Source organism: Cryptotermes secundus, unplaced genomic scaffold (assembly GCF_002891405.2).
Source record: "Cryptotermes secundus unplaced genomic scaffold, Csec_1.0 scaffold632, whole genome shotgun sequence".
NCBI classification, from domain to species: Eukaryota; Metazoa; Arthropoda; class Insecta; order Blattodea; family Kalotermitidae; genus Cryptotermes; species Cryptotermes secundus.
The window spans coordinates 1,786,330-1,802,600 of NW_019738356.1; the positions used below are offsets into that span (position 1 = coordinate 1,786,330).

General features: G+C 39.3%; 1 protein-coding gene across 3 annotated transcripts in view; it reads right to left on the bottom strand.

The window, feature by feature from the left end:
• Nucleotides 1-16,271, bottom strand: part of LOC111870844 (centrosomal protein of 135 kDa) — a 55,025-nt gene that overhangs the window by 6,575 nt on the left and 32,179 nt on the right. For all 3 annotated transcript variants that reach the window (XM_033754025.1, XM_023863428.2, XM_023863427.2), the window contains exons 16-21: nucleotides 10,122-10,247; nucleotides 8,600-8,753; nucleotides 6,663-6,860; nucleotides 5,867-6,043; nucleotides 3,238-3,440; nucleotides 1,303-1,434 (exon numbers count right to left, since the gene is read on the bottom strand). In XM_033754025.1, the coding sequence (XP_033609916.1) occupies nucleotides 1,303-1,434; nucleotides 3,238-3,440; nucleotides 5,867-6,043; nucleotides 6,663-6,860; nucleotides 8,600-8,753; nucleotides 10,122-10,247 (990 nt within the window). The remainder of the gene's footprint in view (nucleotides 1-1,302; nucleotides 1,435-3,237; nucleotides 3,441-5,866; nucleotides 6,044-6,662; nucleotides 6,861-8,599; nucleotides 8,754-10,121; nucleotides 10,248-16,271) is intronic.

The following is a 16,271-nucleotide window of genomic DNA, read 5'->3' on the forward strand; positions in this document are numbered from 1 at the left end:
GAGATTCTCACAGCAGTGAGTATGGAGAGTAGGGTCTTCCAGAAGGTAACACCGTGTAGTTTGGAGAACAACTTCAATGTTTCTGAGGAGGAAAACACTTCCAGCTTCAGGGTTGAAGAGGAAGCTTGCTGTGAGCTTCTTGCTTGTTCTTTTGCATGGCTTACTTCTTGATACTGAAGAAGGTAATGCATTCCTCTGAAATATCCAGCTTTTACCGAACTACACTGTGTAAGAGCTCTCCATATGTAGCGTAAGTTTTCAACAGACTTACTTCATGTACAATCATATACTAATTTAGATTTCTGAGAGCATTTTCAAAAGCGTAGGAGGTTCAAACATGAAGAAATGGACACAGGGGATAGATTACTTAACAGTTAACATCTGAGTGTGTGAATTTGTTCCTGTGCTTAAATAAGTACCATGCCATAAAGATGTATAAGGAAGTGAAGGTATAGTTACAAACATTCTTAACCTCATACATCCTAGTTACATGCCCAACCCACTGCAGTTTCCTAGACTTTACTATGTGGATTTATGACTATTGGTTACATTTTCTATAACTATCAGAAAAGTGCAGCGGCAGTAATAGCAACAAATATAATTAATTAAAATAAAACAATTTTTGTATCTTTTTGTGTTTTACACTATAACACATAACTACCTAACCGACCAACCAGCTGAGCAACTAACTCCACGGGGCTGAGTCCTTGAGAAGACAAGCATCATTTAGCTACTCAAGAATTTTCAAATTTTTTTTTTGGAACCTGAAGGTTCATTACTGTCTTCACTAAGATCCCATCACCAGTCCCTATCCTGAGCCAGATGAATGCAGCCCATACCACCACACCTTCTCTCTCTCTCTCTCTCTCTCTAAGATCCATTTTAATATTATCCTTTCACCTACGTCTATGTCTTCCTAGTGGCCTCTTTCCTTCTGGCTTCCCCACCAAAATCCTACATACAATCCTCTTCTTCCCCATGAATGCTACATTCCCTGCCCATCTAACCCTCCTTGACTTTATCATTCTAATTATACACATAATTATGTGTATAATTATAATTATTATAATATATAATTATATATTATATATTATATATATATATAAATAATTAATTATAATTAAGTCACTATAAAATAGGGGTATGTGAGGTTCCATTCCAAAACCAGGGTACTTGAACTGAAATTTGTTAAAAAATGCTGATACAATGTACATACAATGATATGTCAATGCAAGGTGAATATTCTAGCGCATATTATTGTACTCTCTGTTCTGACATTACAAAGGTAACACAAAGAATCACCTTCTGCATTCCTCTTCCAGTCGAGCACGTTCAAAGCGTTCATTGGTAACACTCCTCTGTAGTTCTGAAACCTGGTGTGTCAATTCTGCAACCTGTTGCTGACTTTGCTGCAATTCTGATGATGCTCTGCCCCTGCAAAACAGCAATGTATATTGCTAATCAACAGTGGACAAGAACGGAAATACAGTCCCCTATGAGTCTTGGCTTACTTGTGGAGGTATAGCCCCAGTTTGCTCCACTTTTATAACAAGATGGAGGCGAGTGGCTAGTGTCATACAACAGCAGTCAAGGTATTATCCCAGTGTTCACCTGTAGGAAGGGACAAAACTTAGGGAAACATGAATCATGACAGCTTAGGTCTTAGCTGAAATTCAAACCAGGGACATCCTGAGTGCAAGTCAGAAGCACTCTTCCTCAAACCACTTTGCTTGCTGAGGAAAATGCGCAGTGCTCCTAATTACTCTCACAACCTCATATAAATCTTGACAGAAATGTAAGATCCGAGGTTTCCATGATCAGACGTATTGAGATTACAATCTTCTCAAGTGTGATTATCTTTTTCTAAGTTCATTCGTAATGATGCTGTCAGTATTCAGATTACATATAGCATCGATGCTAAGATGATTAACATATATGGAGCAATTTGAGGAATTAGAATTGGCAAGAGAAACAAAGTACTTTGAGAAAACCAGTCCCAGTGTCACTTTTTCCACCACAAATCCTGCATGACCTGACCTGAGATTGAACCCAGGTCACCATCGTGGTAAGCCAGTGACTAACTGTCTGGGTCTGGGGTGTGATGCTATGTAGTTTGGCAGATGAGTACCAGTGTTACAGAGGAACCTGCAGCCCCCATCTTTACTCTTTCACTCTGAAGATGTAGGCAATAAGTACTTATTTATCTGTCTACCAAGATACAAGGAGCCGGAATAGTCTGTATAGCGACTAGCTACAGGCTGGACGACCAAGGGGTTGGAGTTCGTGTCCCAGTAGGGTCAAGAATTTTCTCTTTTCCTCTTCATCTAGACCAGCTTTGGTGTGAACCCAACCTATCCAATGGGTACTGGGGGCTCTTTCCCTGGGGGTAAAGCAGCAGGGTTGTGAAGCTGACCACTCACCTCCAGCTGGTGCCAAGGTCAAATGTGGATCTATACATCCACTCCTTCATATGCCTTCATGGTGTAGTGATAAATTAGTTAAGTATATGGACAATTTTATTTATCAAGATATAAGATATCACATCCTAAGAGACCTTCATATTGATGAAACAGTGATTTCAACTAGTGACTGTACTTGAAACAGAAAATCTGTTATGTAACTGTGGTCACATTGCTCCCAGCACCCCTGAAGCTGCCCTACTTCCCAGCCCACCATCTTTAGGGGAAGGGAATAGCAAAGGATCTGCATATATCCAAACAAACTGCAAAAGGTACTTACAAGTATCACCAAGTGACTGTCTTTAAGACTACTTTCACAAAGCATTTTTAGAAAGCAGTTGACCTTGTGTGAACTTAAATAATAAAAATTCCCCTGTGGTATTTTGGACAGAAGAGGGCACACAGTAGTGTAGTTGGTTGAGGCATATGCTAAAAGTTGGAGTGTCATGGGTTCAATTCCCAATGAGGTCATTGTATTTTTCAATTGACGTGATCCTTCCAGCCGCACTATGGCCCTGGGGTCGACTTAGCCTCTAACAAAAGTGAGTATCAGGAATCTTCCTGGGGGGTAAAGGGTGGCTGGCATGCAAGGACGACAATGTTGCCACCATCTGTGAACTGACTGTCTAGAAAATGTATGAGCCTCAAAGGCTCACAGCCCTATGGACCTCCATGGCCGGTTACAGGGATAAATAATAATTTTGGACATAACAGCTGTAAATGATCCACAGAAACAAGGATGTTAAAGGATGAGTCCTTGATTATAAGGTAAACTTACAGTTTTTCCTTCATATCTGTAATCTTTAGGTGCAGCCTCTTCAACTCAGCCTGTGTTTCTTCGTGTGCAAGCTTCTGATCAAGCATTTCCTTGCGACATGATGACAGAAGATTCTCCAGGGTTGCAATTGATTCATGGCTCTTAGTCAGTTTCTCATGCAGCACCTTCTGTTCGTCACGAAGTCGTGCCAACTCTGTCTCCAGCTGACATCACAGAATAAAATGTAATTACAAAAAAGGAAATAAAAGTAAATGGTGAAGTTAAGTGAAAATGGAAAACTGTTTGCCCCTGTCCTATGGGCATCCAAATTACAGAATTTTGGGATAAATATTACATCTTCTGTAATATAAAATGCAAAACAATAAATTCGGACAAAACTATTTCTTTAAAGAAATCATTATTTGTCATGAAGTTCAGATCACATGTTTATGTGTATGTGGCAGTGGGGAATGGTATGGGTAATACTCTTGTCTCAGTTTACATGGTATAATGTATTACCATGATCTAACATGTCTAGAAATATGTCATATGTAAATAGTATACTTAGGGCAGTCAAAAAGTTCCCAGAATTCCCTTGCAGACTGAGAATGAGCGATAAGATAGCGCACACACTGTTGTGGTGGGAACTTCAGCATGTCTGCTTGAAGGCGCAACAGGTCTGGACAGTGTGCAGTGTCATTACTGTTCCGTTTGAAGTAGACGTGAATGTTGGTCATTCGGCGCAATGTCACAGATCGAACAGCGTGTGAACATCACGTTCATGTGCAAATTGGAAAAATCTGCTTCAGAGATGCTATTGGTCCTGCAGCAAGTTTATGGTGATACTGCACTAAAGAAATCTGCAGTTTATGACTGGTTTTTGGGGTTTAAGAATGGGCAGATGTTAGAGGATGACCAGAGCAGTGGGAGACCTTCGACATCCAGAACCAAAGAAACGATTGGAAAAGTGCGACAACAGATTCGATGTGATCGCAGAAAGACCATTGCGGAGTTGGAGCAAGAAGTTGGTACTGTTACTGGCCATTTCTATGTGCAAGTTCTGCAGAGGTTGTGCAATGCGGTTCAGAGGAAGCAGCTCAACAAGTGGCAGGGACAGTGGCTTCTGCATCACGGTAATGCACTGAGCCACACATCGTTTGTTGTGCAGCAATTTCTTGCTGAGAAAAATATTCCTGTCATCACTCAATCACTGTACTCTCTAGATCTTGCCCCGAGTGACTTTTGGCTGTTCCCTACTCTGAAAATGGGCCTCAAGGGGACATGTTTCGCAATCATGGAGGACATCAAAACGAATGCGATGACTGAGCTTCGGAAGATTCCAAAAGAAGACTTCCACTGCTGCTTCCAACAATTGCAGGATCAATGGAGCAAGTGTGTGTGCGCGCAAGGGTCCTACTTTGAAGGTGATTAGGTAAGCGTTGCTGCATGTCCTACCATAAGAGTGCATACCACCATTCCGGGAACTTTTTGACTGCCCTCATATACAGAGTGTCCCAAGAGGGACTTCGGGAGTGTGTTCCTTATGTTAAAGTAAGCTGATATAACCAAGAACACTTATGTCCAAAGTTGAACGGTTATGGAGATAATGGCCAGAAAAGTGCAAAACTTTGACAGGTGTTACACAATTGTTGATTACCAAATACATATTAAAACTGGCAGGAATATGTTGTTTCTGTAACGTTAATAATGTATGCAACATCAAACTAACTTGTAACTGACATGAAGCCATTAAATTGAACTACAAAAAAACTCACACGCCATGTCATAGTTGTCCTTAGGGTTCCAAGTACTATACATGACACATGGATGGCAAGCACTGACATAACATGGCTGACTGTGCATTCTGGTATAAGCTTAAGCTTACGGCTAGTGTGAGCCATCATCACCACACTCAAGGACAAACATCGATAAGATGTGTCAGATGACAGGTACAGTGCATGGACCCGCCAGAAGACCACACTTTTCTCGGGCCATTATCTCTGTAACCGTTCAACTTTGGACATAGGTATTTTGGGTTATATCGGCATACTTTAACATAAGGAACACCCTCCCAAAGTCTGGCATATTCCTCCTGGGACACTCTGTATAAGAGAGCACAGAAAAGAACTGTGTAAAAAGTGTGTTTTAGCCTATTTCCCTTGTTTTGAAAAAATAAAGGGATAAGTATAAGATCACTCTGTGTATCTGCCTGTTTGTGCATTGCACCCTAATTTTTTAAAGGTTGGTTGGTTGTGTAAAATACTGCTGGACTTCGTCAATACAGTCATTCTTTGGTTCTGAGTCCTGTGGGACTCAAGGCAATATTTTACAATCTCTGAAAGTCCAGTTGGGTAAATTTCTGATGGCCCTCATCAGTATAGTCATTATTGGTTCTGAGTCCTGCACGATTCATGACCCTGGCAGTAGTGCACCTTTCCCATTTCTGAAAGCCAGAGATTGTCCTATTTATATGATTTTGGGGCGGACCACAGAGAAAACACTGCCTCCACCAGCTGAATGTGTCATTATTTATGCGGTCTGTGTCATTTCAAAGGAAAGTAGGTGAGTAGTTCTTCCAATAAGTTCTTGTTATTTGTTACTGTTATCATTGGCAGTCAGGTTATTGGACCTGAATCAGTGACATCCAAACCTGCATCTTAGTGAGGCCGCTCTCAGTAACTTGCTGCATTAAGTTGTCTTTTTGAGTGTCCAGTTTGGTACACAAATCTCGCACGACACTTAAGTCCTCTTCTGTACGATGTCTTTGGGTACTTTCTTCATGTATCTGAGTTTCAAGTCGAGCAATATTTCCAGACAATTCTGCTATCTGAAATTAAACCGAAAGTTAGTCTAACACAAACTGCAAAATTAAAATATTCATTATTATGATCAGAGTTAAAATGTTTATTAATGCCATGTTTACATGGCAAATGTAGGTCATAAAAAATATTTCAAGCTAAATTCCACAAATGTGTATATTAACATGTTTACTTGGTAGTTAAATTTACAATGGTTTGGTCAAATAAAAAGAATGGATAGAACAAGGATAATAAGAATGGCATTAGAATTAAAATTTAAAGAAAAAACCATGGTATGACTTGCAACAAGATACTTGAGCCAGGTACTGAGAGATGTCACAAAGAGAGGAAAATAAAAAGGAAAAACTATGGGAAGAAAGAAGACAATAAACACTTTTTTACCACTGACCCATATGAAACATGAATGATGTTAGAAGAAAAATATAAAGACAAGTGTAATTACATGATAATGGAAGATGTCCGACAAAGATGTCAGCATCTTCATCATGGATCTTTAGTCTCATATAATTCTGTATACGGGCAAGCTACAAATGATGTTATTGAACCAAACTGTATCTTCAGAAAGCTTTAGTGGTGAGACAATCTGTATACTCGTAAAAATGAGATGAAACTACATAGTACACAAACCTGGCGTTCGCAGCTGTTCACCAGCGTATCTTTAGTCTCTAGCAGGTGCTCCAGGTCAGTGATACGGTCTTTAGCAATACGCAGCTGCATTCTGGTATCCTGCACTTCTGTCTCTAGACTGTGGTTATTACTTTCCAAGGCAGATGCCTCCACACTCAAGCTGCGAAAATGATCCAGCATCTCATTTCTTTCCCCCTCCTGAGAACAAGAAATATATTTATTATGAATCTGATTCATTTATATGTCTTGGTTCACCCACAACATTTTATAGACAGACAGTGTCACTCTGCATTCATTGGCAATGAGGAATGCCTTTAAACAAACTGCCATCATGTCTCTCAAAAATAAAACTCCCAAGGCCTAGAACTATATCATCATATCGGTTCACGAAAATATCTGAATACAATTTGTAGGTCTACTCATAAATTCTCAACACAGTCCACATGTCACTTCTTTGGAAAGCAAACTCAAAACTGCAATACTATTATCTACATCGGTACTTCTCAGCACAAAGAGCTGATTAGCTCAAAATTTATAGAAACCCTTAAATTTTTCATCATATCAAGTCTGACCCCTTGTTTGTTCTCACCACAGAAGTTCGAAGGGTACAATGTCAGAATCACTGCATATAAGACCCTAAACACACTATCACCATGCAAACAATGTTGTACATAAAATTTTTGTTACACACAATAGGATTTACACTTTTTCAGCTACATGTTTTTACCTATTCAGCCATCATCAGGCCTTCTTATATGCCCCTGCACTATAAAACTATTATCACAGCTGTTACAGGAATAGATATAGATCTCTGTTAAACCCAATACACAAATTCTTAAGTTATCAATGTAATGTTAAATTAAATTGATTTTAAAAACACAGGTCTCCAACAACACAACCTTTCAACAATTCATAAAAATCAGTACATCCATATACAAATTATTACAAAAAGTAAAAACCCCTACACAGAAGGGTCATCATGCATGGTTCCATAAGGTTTTTTTTTCCTTTCAAAACCATTACATATACAGAATAAACAAATAAAAGGAAATGCAAAAATAAAAGGGAGTTCCAAACAAAATACATAAAGCATACTTTTCTCTTGCATGGATTATAATTAGGACTGATAATTATCAGTCCTAATGTTAGGGAGTAAGACAGTGAGTGGGTGGGTGGTGGGGGAATACATGAATGAGTAGGTTCAGAGATGGGCTAGTGGCAATGGCTGTTCGTGCATATATTGCCCCATAACTCTATTACCAAAATAATTATTATTTAATTAATATTTTGTGAAGAACTTATCACTTAAACACAAATGCTATACAGAATAAATTTCTTCGATATAACCTCAAAGTTTCATACTGTTCCCAGGTTCGATTTTGCTGACTTGTAGGTATCTTAATCACGTATCTCCACACCAAATTTCATACACTTAACTCCAATGGTTCTTTAGGTATCACCATAAAACCAAACATATTCATGTAATTGTCATTTTGTTGTTTTACATTCTACAGAAAACAATTAACTCAACAAAAGCTGCATATTTTTTAAAAGACCTATTTATCTACCTACCTACCTACAACTTGGCACTACAGCCCTGGATGAGCCTTGGCCTCCTAAAAGACCTCTTTATATATATTATTTTATGAACCTACATTTAGTAATGTTAGTATCACTCTCACCTCACAGGCTGACATGTCTGCCATGCTGTTATTACTAATTGTAAGAAATTTAAAAATAAGATACTGAAATGGCCTCCAATGGCATAACATTCATAAGAAGTTTTGTAGAAGCTAGTCATTTGGTTTGGAAGTTGAAAAGAGACACACAGAGACACACAGACACAGCACTGTGATTGCATAAACCCATTTTATTTCCTCAAGAAGGAAAAGTTCACTACAATGGACTGTAAATGGAGCTCCAGATAGTTTGCATACCTTCTTTGCAAGCAGCTCTTCCACACGTCTCACTTCTGACACATATTCCTGTAACTGATGTTTTAAGTTTTCTACTTCCCGACGAGAGGATTCAAGGTCACTGTTGGCTCGCCGAAGGTTCTCTGTGATATTTGCCAAGTCAGAATGAAGGAGCCTGTCAAAATGACATACATATTTTTCTGTAAGGGTGACACAAATGTTTAGGAGAAATATGACTACGATAAAAGATAAAGCTATCCTTTTAAAATGCCATGGAGGCCCATAGGGGTGTAAGAGGTCAAGGCTCCCACATTTTCTAGACAATCAGCTCACAGATGGAGGTGAGGGTATCAGCCAAAAACATATAGTGTTTATAAAGCCAATGTGAAACTTCTAAGTTTAAAGGTATTATATGAGAGAATTAATCATTGCAATTCAGAGATAAAGACAGTGCAACACTGCAACAAAACATTCCCCATTGACTGCTGTTCCTTCATACATATGTACACAAAAGGGGGCAATGTACAACTTGTCTCTTCCCTGAAAGTAGCAATCATTGAATTTCTGACTTGTGTGGAACAGTTAATCATAAACAATGTCATCTCTTTAAGAAACCCAGCACAGATAATCATAAAAAATGTCATCTCTTTAAGCAACCCAGCAAACTGTCGACATTTGGTATAAAATATTCACAAAATTCTAACTGTACTTTGAATTTTGAAGCTGTAAAATAACCTTATAAATCTGTGTACATATATTACATATTCTTGTCTCTAGGCTTTTGTGAAGATGTGACTGCACAAAACAAGAGTGGGATTTTATTCAAAAGGAGCGATGACATGGTTTAATGAAGACGTGGTGAAGAATATGTTGACAAACATGTGGTCCTCAAAAGTGCGATGAAAAATGTTTCAGCAACAAGAGGTAACAGGGTTACTAAAACATTTTTCATTTAAGCAGTGATGATTACCAATTTTTATTATTCACAATTCTGAGCCATGCTAAGTCACACCTGCAACAAAATTTACTGACATCAGACAGAGTATGCCTACATTAGAAGAAGAGGCAAGTTTTATGGACTCTCGATATATTTACTTTCAGGCTTCATTATTGAGATCCAACACAATTCAAAACGCAATTTCTTTCAGCTGTCCCTCTGTTAAATTAATTAAGCACTATGTCATGATGACATATGGGTGAATGGAGGTGTAGCTCCACCTTTCTTGACCTCAGCATTACATGGAGGAGAGTGGTCAGCTTCACACTCTGGCTGCTTTACCCCCAGGGAAAGAGCCCCCTGTACCAATTTGATAGGAGACTGGGTGGGCCTCAGACCCAGCCTGGAAGCTGTGGAGAAGAGAAAAATCTTGCCCCTGTCAGGAATCAAATGCCAGGTGTCCAGCATGTAGCCCACTGCTATACCAAATGAGCTATGTCAACTCCTATTCAAAATGCAATATATAACTCAATCACGGTAATAAAAGATTGCAAGTATTGCCAGTTTCTTTGTGGATGTAACTTATGTTTAATGTTTTAAACCTACCTGCTCTCAGCAAGGGCGGATTCCCTGGCTTGTTCCAACATTTTCAGCTCATGCCGCAGGCTCTTTGCATCCTGTTCAATAGATCTTGCTTTTGCATCTCTTGAGGCAATATCATCCATTGCAGTGCTATTTTGTGAATACATAATTAAGTAATACATACTGATGAATTCAAGGTTTACAAGAAGAAATCACTGTGGATAAACTCTCTGAATTAGTTAACATTAAGAGAGAGTTAATTTGTTAAAATGTATAATTTCCAATCCTTTTTATTTCCATCTTCACTCCTACCAGCTACAAAGTAAGCTGTTATAAAAAAAACCACATGCACACACGCACGCCCCCCCCCCACATGCGCCCACACACACACACACACACACATTGGCATAGAATAATATTGTGACGGAATATTACCATTTGCTAAGCAATGACGCGGTAAACACCGCCTAAAAGCTGGACTAGTGCAGCCAGACAAGGGATTACCCATTTTACTAGGTAAGGGTTCATGCCTGTTTCCGAGACAGAAGATTCATGAAGAGCAACAATGGAATCCTTGGAGGTGCTGATCTCTATTCGGTTCTCTCGCAGTTATAAAAGGACGTTCGTTCATGAATTCAATTCAGTCAGAGATTTTACAGAGCATTCACACAGAAGTCATAATTCATCCGTAAGAGAATTCAGAAGGAGTTCAATGTGTGAGCTGTTATAATTGGTTGTAATTGTAAAGAAATGCCAATAAACCTAATCATCAAACGCAGAACCCATTATTATTAGTCACGCAAAACATGATACATGACAGTATAAAACAGATGCCATCTGTTGTTCCTGTATGCAAACTACTGAAAGAGATATCAAGGAACAGAAAGAGCAAAGATATAACATTCAGAACACGATCATGTAATATGCCAATAAATTCATATGTTTGATGGAAGGCTTCCAACAGGTGGGATGTTCACGAAGTAAACAATGATACAGGTCTTCTTAGAGAGGATAGGAAATAGTTCATACTTCTAACTGATGATGAAAACAACAGAAGCTCTCAATTACTGACATCTCCTATGACTATAAAATTAGAATAACCCAACCATTACACAATCAGAAAGCATATTTTAAGTTAAAAATCTGAACCTGATATGAAGATGAGGTTTGAAAATTCAAATTGTAGTCTTCTCTCAGAGGAATTTGCTGCATTATTCCTAATGGTAAGAGCAGAAGGAACATGATGAAGGGTGTAAATCCTTCCAGAACACCAATAACCATCTATGGAGATTGCATGGTGTCATAATGAGAAGTACACAATTTGTATCTGTTAAGATGAACTTCCCCCTCATTGGTGTCTCCACCTTATCGTGGTGAGGGGCTTTGAGTATGCCAAGGACCCTGAGAGCTATACCAGCGGTAGTGTAGCTACTGGCAAGGCCTCCCTTGTTGGACAGGTCAAACGGCAGGCATCAGACGAAGAGAGACATCAAAAACTAAAAACTGATGCTGGAAGCGGCATCATCAGCAGCAACTTGAAGCACGGAGCAAATGATGCTCGAGATGGTTCAAGGTCATATAGCAACAGGCATGACCAGAGTGGTTTGAATGGCTGCTGTACTGCGATGTGGAAAGCAAATGGATAAACTACCATATTATCACTTTTCCTGGATAGTCTCTTCCAAAAAACAGAGACACCATGTATGCAAACCAGAAGACGAGGCAGAAGACGTAAGAAGATGCTGGATGACCTTGGGGACAGAAGAGGATATTCTCATTTGAAGGAGAAAGCTCTAGATCGCATTAAGTGGAGGAACTGTTTTGGAAGAGACTGTGGACCTGTCGTCTGACAGATTACTGACGAATGAATGAAGACGAACTTGTGATGTGTGGTATTGCTCTACTAATTATCATATTTTCACTTCTGTCCCAATTATATTAATCAGGAATTATAATTTAATTGTGTTCACAAGCAACCCAGTATGGATCTATATTGATTTATGTTCTGACTTTCAATTTGGAAGAGTAAAGTACAAGTTTTTGAATTTCTGCAATTAGAAGCAAATAGCGCTTGATATGGAGTATGTTCATAATCACTACGTTGCATTCACTTAAGAAGTACCACAGTACTAATACAATCCTCTAAAGATCTGTGACTTTGATGTATCCATTATATGTATATGTTATGTTGGACATTGTTCATCGTCCTATGTCTATTAAAGTAGACAAACTTTCAGAAACTGGGTCTGCTTTCATCATTAGGTGCAATAGGGGAAATGTTACTACCCAGTCAAGGCCATTAGAAAGAGCACAGTGATTAGGACTAGCTCTGTGTAATGGGCCCAACTGGATAGGATCTTCTTCTCTTTTACCCCTGATGATGGAAGCAGAATCAGCTTCTGGAACATAGTATAATTTTAAAATACATCTATGATGATGAGCGCTGTCCAACATAGCTGTATGATTAAATATGATGATTATGATGAGTGAACTGACAGTAGGTATAGTGACCATGACCTATTTAAATAACACTTTCTTTCCTTCCAGGAAGCCAGGCAAGAATGTTACATCATACATCAGTGGCTTAGAATTTAAATTAAAACTTCTGGTTGGCTAACAGCAAGGGCATATATGTTTTACATGTGTTGCCTCACATACAGATCACAAGTCATAAACTGACCTCAAATACGGAGAGCCAACTGGGTCATCTAAGTGGGAAAATCACAGTAAAGTCACTTCACTTTCACTGCTGGGAAGTCTTATGAAATAAATACCATGAGGAACACACAAATGATCATGGTAACTGGCTTTAATGCAAAGAATAGGAATGAAGAAATTAAATAGGCAACAGGAATACCGTGTTGTAGCAACAGGGTGTTTGCAATATTAGTGCTGTATCTCGACAAAGCAACAGGAAACACAACTGGTTATTCAAAGATTTGAGCCATGAATGCAGTATATCTGATGAGGTGAACTGGTAAACAGAAGAGATTTTATAAATATTAAAATGACTGAACCATTATTTAATGTGTTTGTGTTATGTTGACTGGTTTCAATCGTTTTTGAGACTAGGCATGTATGGGACTTGTTCCACATCCAATGGCATTTTAGCCCCTCTGGATCTATGGAATTGGAAATAAATATGAAATGAAATCTGGGGCTCTCATGATCATGAACACTAAGATTGCAGCCTTCTGGGATGTGACACTGTGTAGTGTGGTGGAGGGGTAGCAACGTTTTGGAGGAACTGACTTCTTCCGTCCTGAATAAGGAGGCAGCATGTTTCTCTGACACATTAGTAACCAACCACCATGCTATACGGCATCACATCTTGTATTCAAACTTACGTTCTTGTGCAGTAATTGGCAACAAGGGCGATTTTGCAAATGTTGGATCATATGACTACACAATTCAATAGTCTTGTGTCAGTCACTGGGATTCAGTTTGCTCCATGTTACAGTGTACCACACTTGGTATATAAACAGATGGTATTTTTGCCACAAGCCTGGTGAAACATGGCCACCAATACAGAAAATGCATGTACAGAAACTCAACTTTGCTTTCTTGCAAATGTTATGGAAAAACAGCTTAAGATGATGGGTTAGAACCATTCCTGGATGGGCATTTTCTTTGTGGTAGAATTGTCACTGTGTTTAATTAAGCACCATGCCATGAAGATATATGGCACATACAGAATTATCCTTAATGTCACCGTTAGATGGACGTGAATGGTCAGCTTCACACCCTAGATGCTTCACAGGGAGAAGCCCTCCCCCCACCCATTGGTGAGGAGTCTGGATCGGTACCAGAGCCACTCTGGATAAACTGGTAAAAAGACACATCTCTACCCAGGCCAGGAATCGAACGCCAATTTTCTGTTCATCCAGCCAATACTCTGTGTCACACTGACTCTCATGCAAAAAGGGTGAAATGTGATTGTCAGAAACTTTGTGGACTGGAATGCCACTACACTTATTTCTTGTGGGCATAGGAGCTGGTGGGTGGGGGGAGCCCCCCTGGATTTTTAGAAGACAATCAAAATTTAAAAAGAAGGAAATATACCACATAATAAAAATTAAAATTACTTATAAAATCATTATTTTAATGTGAATACCTGGGACAATCAGTACTTAAAGGACTTACACATAAGTTTGTAAGAAGATTTCCTGGCTGTNCCATGATTTTGGACTTGAAGAATTTTTTAATTTTTTAACCTTTAAAACGACCAAGGAATATAAATGTCTGGAAAACTTTGCTATAAAGAACTACAACAAAGTCTCTATACAGAGGGCGAACTCATTGTGATATGGGACAATCAGAGTTGAAGGGAGAGAATCGTCCATCTCTTCAAACACGAGCGTGTGCTCGTAAAATAATTTTCTGTAGATCTGGCTTTTCATTTGAAATCCAAAACCTAAGAAAAAATTTCAACAAACAACCCAAGAAGTCAACAAAACATTTGGCGCACACAGTTAAGATGGAGGGACCAATATACTCTTCAGGAAGACAGAAAAGACCAATCGTGGCTTAATTCATGAAGATGGTGACGCTGATCTGATATCTAGCATATCTTGCACAGAGAGATATTTTCACTTCTGCGCCTCATGGCTCTTACTGAAGCGTTCATGATGTATTGGTTACAAATGCTAGAATTATACAGCATGCTAAAGATGTCCACAGTCACACTGCCAAGGTCGGACGCGTGCTATTTTATTATTCTGTTCACATAATTATTACGCGAGAATTGACTACCAAGAAAGTCCCACTGATACACGACAAAATTTCTGGGTTGTGCATTTGGCAACAGGATGTAAGATAAAATACATTATAGCGAGTATAGGGGCAGCCATGATGGAAAATGGAGTATAGGGGCAGCCATGATGGAAAATGCATCTTAATGTACATAATATTCTGTCAGCCCACTTTGAGACAGTGACTTTGCGGTTCTAATGGCGATAACTATGAAAAGTACGGTCTTCTGGGTTTTGACGCCGTGTAGTTTAGAAACAGCCAGACGTTTCGGAGGAAAAAAATAGCCTCCATATTGAGTGTCGAAGAGTAAAGCCAAGCAATAAACTAGCAAAAAATAAAAAAACCTTGGCTTATTTTTCAAGTCTATTGATGGAGGCGGTAGGTTCCTCCGAAATTTTGGACTCTCTCTGAAATGCACTGTCTTAAACCCAGAAGATCGTATTTCGGTATGTTGATTTGACTTGTATTTCGGAGGTGCCAGTTCGAATTATCACGTGGTTTTCATGTCTTGCCTCACTCCTACTGGCAGATCTCGGGACAGTACTGCAGTTTGGCCAAGACCGCTTCCTGTCAAACATTTTCCAATTCATGATTCATTAATCATCCCACCATTCGACGCTACATAACCTGCGCCATTTTACAGCACCATTAAAGAAACAACAAATAAACAATCAAGAGATGCAGATCAAGAGAGAAAATAAATGCGTTTAGATTCCGGTAGAAAAAAGCTATCTCTGTAACAGGCCGTGGAGGTCCACGGGGCTGTGAGACGTCGAGGTTCCCACATTTTCTAGACAATCGGCTCACAGATGGCGGTGAGGTTGTCAGCCTTATACGCCGGCCGCCCTTTACTCCCAGGAAGATTCCTGGTACTCATTTCTGTTAAAGGCTGAGTCAACCCCAGGGCCATAGTGCGGCTGGAAGGATTAGGTTAATTGAAAAATCCAATGACTTCATCGGGAATCGAACCCGCGACCTTCCGGCTTGTAGCATAGTGCCTCAACCAAGTACGCTACCTGCGTACCCCATTTATATTCTGGTTGCATAACGAATCGATTTATAATAAATAAAGTGTAAATTTCGTTAATTTATCATTCTCCAGAAGTAATGTTTAATATCCTGTATACTTTTCTCGCGACTAGTAACTACTGGGATGGAACTTAAAGAATACAAACTTAATGTAATGCAGGAAATAACAACTGACAAGAGAAAGTCTTAAAGCCACTCGTCATGAGCGATTTTCAGTAATTACTTCCTGTTGCTAAATACGCATTATTAACCTACGATAATTAAAATGCGCAGTAAAAAGTAAAGGTAAAGCTATCCCTGTAACAGTCCGTGAAGGCCCGTAGGGTTGTGAGACGTCGAGGCTCCCACATTATCTAGATGGCAATAAGGTTGCCAACCTTACGCACCGGCTGC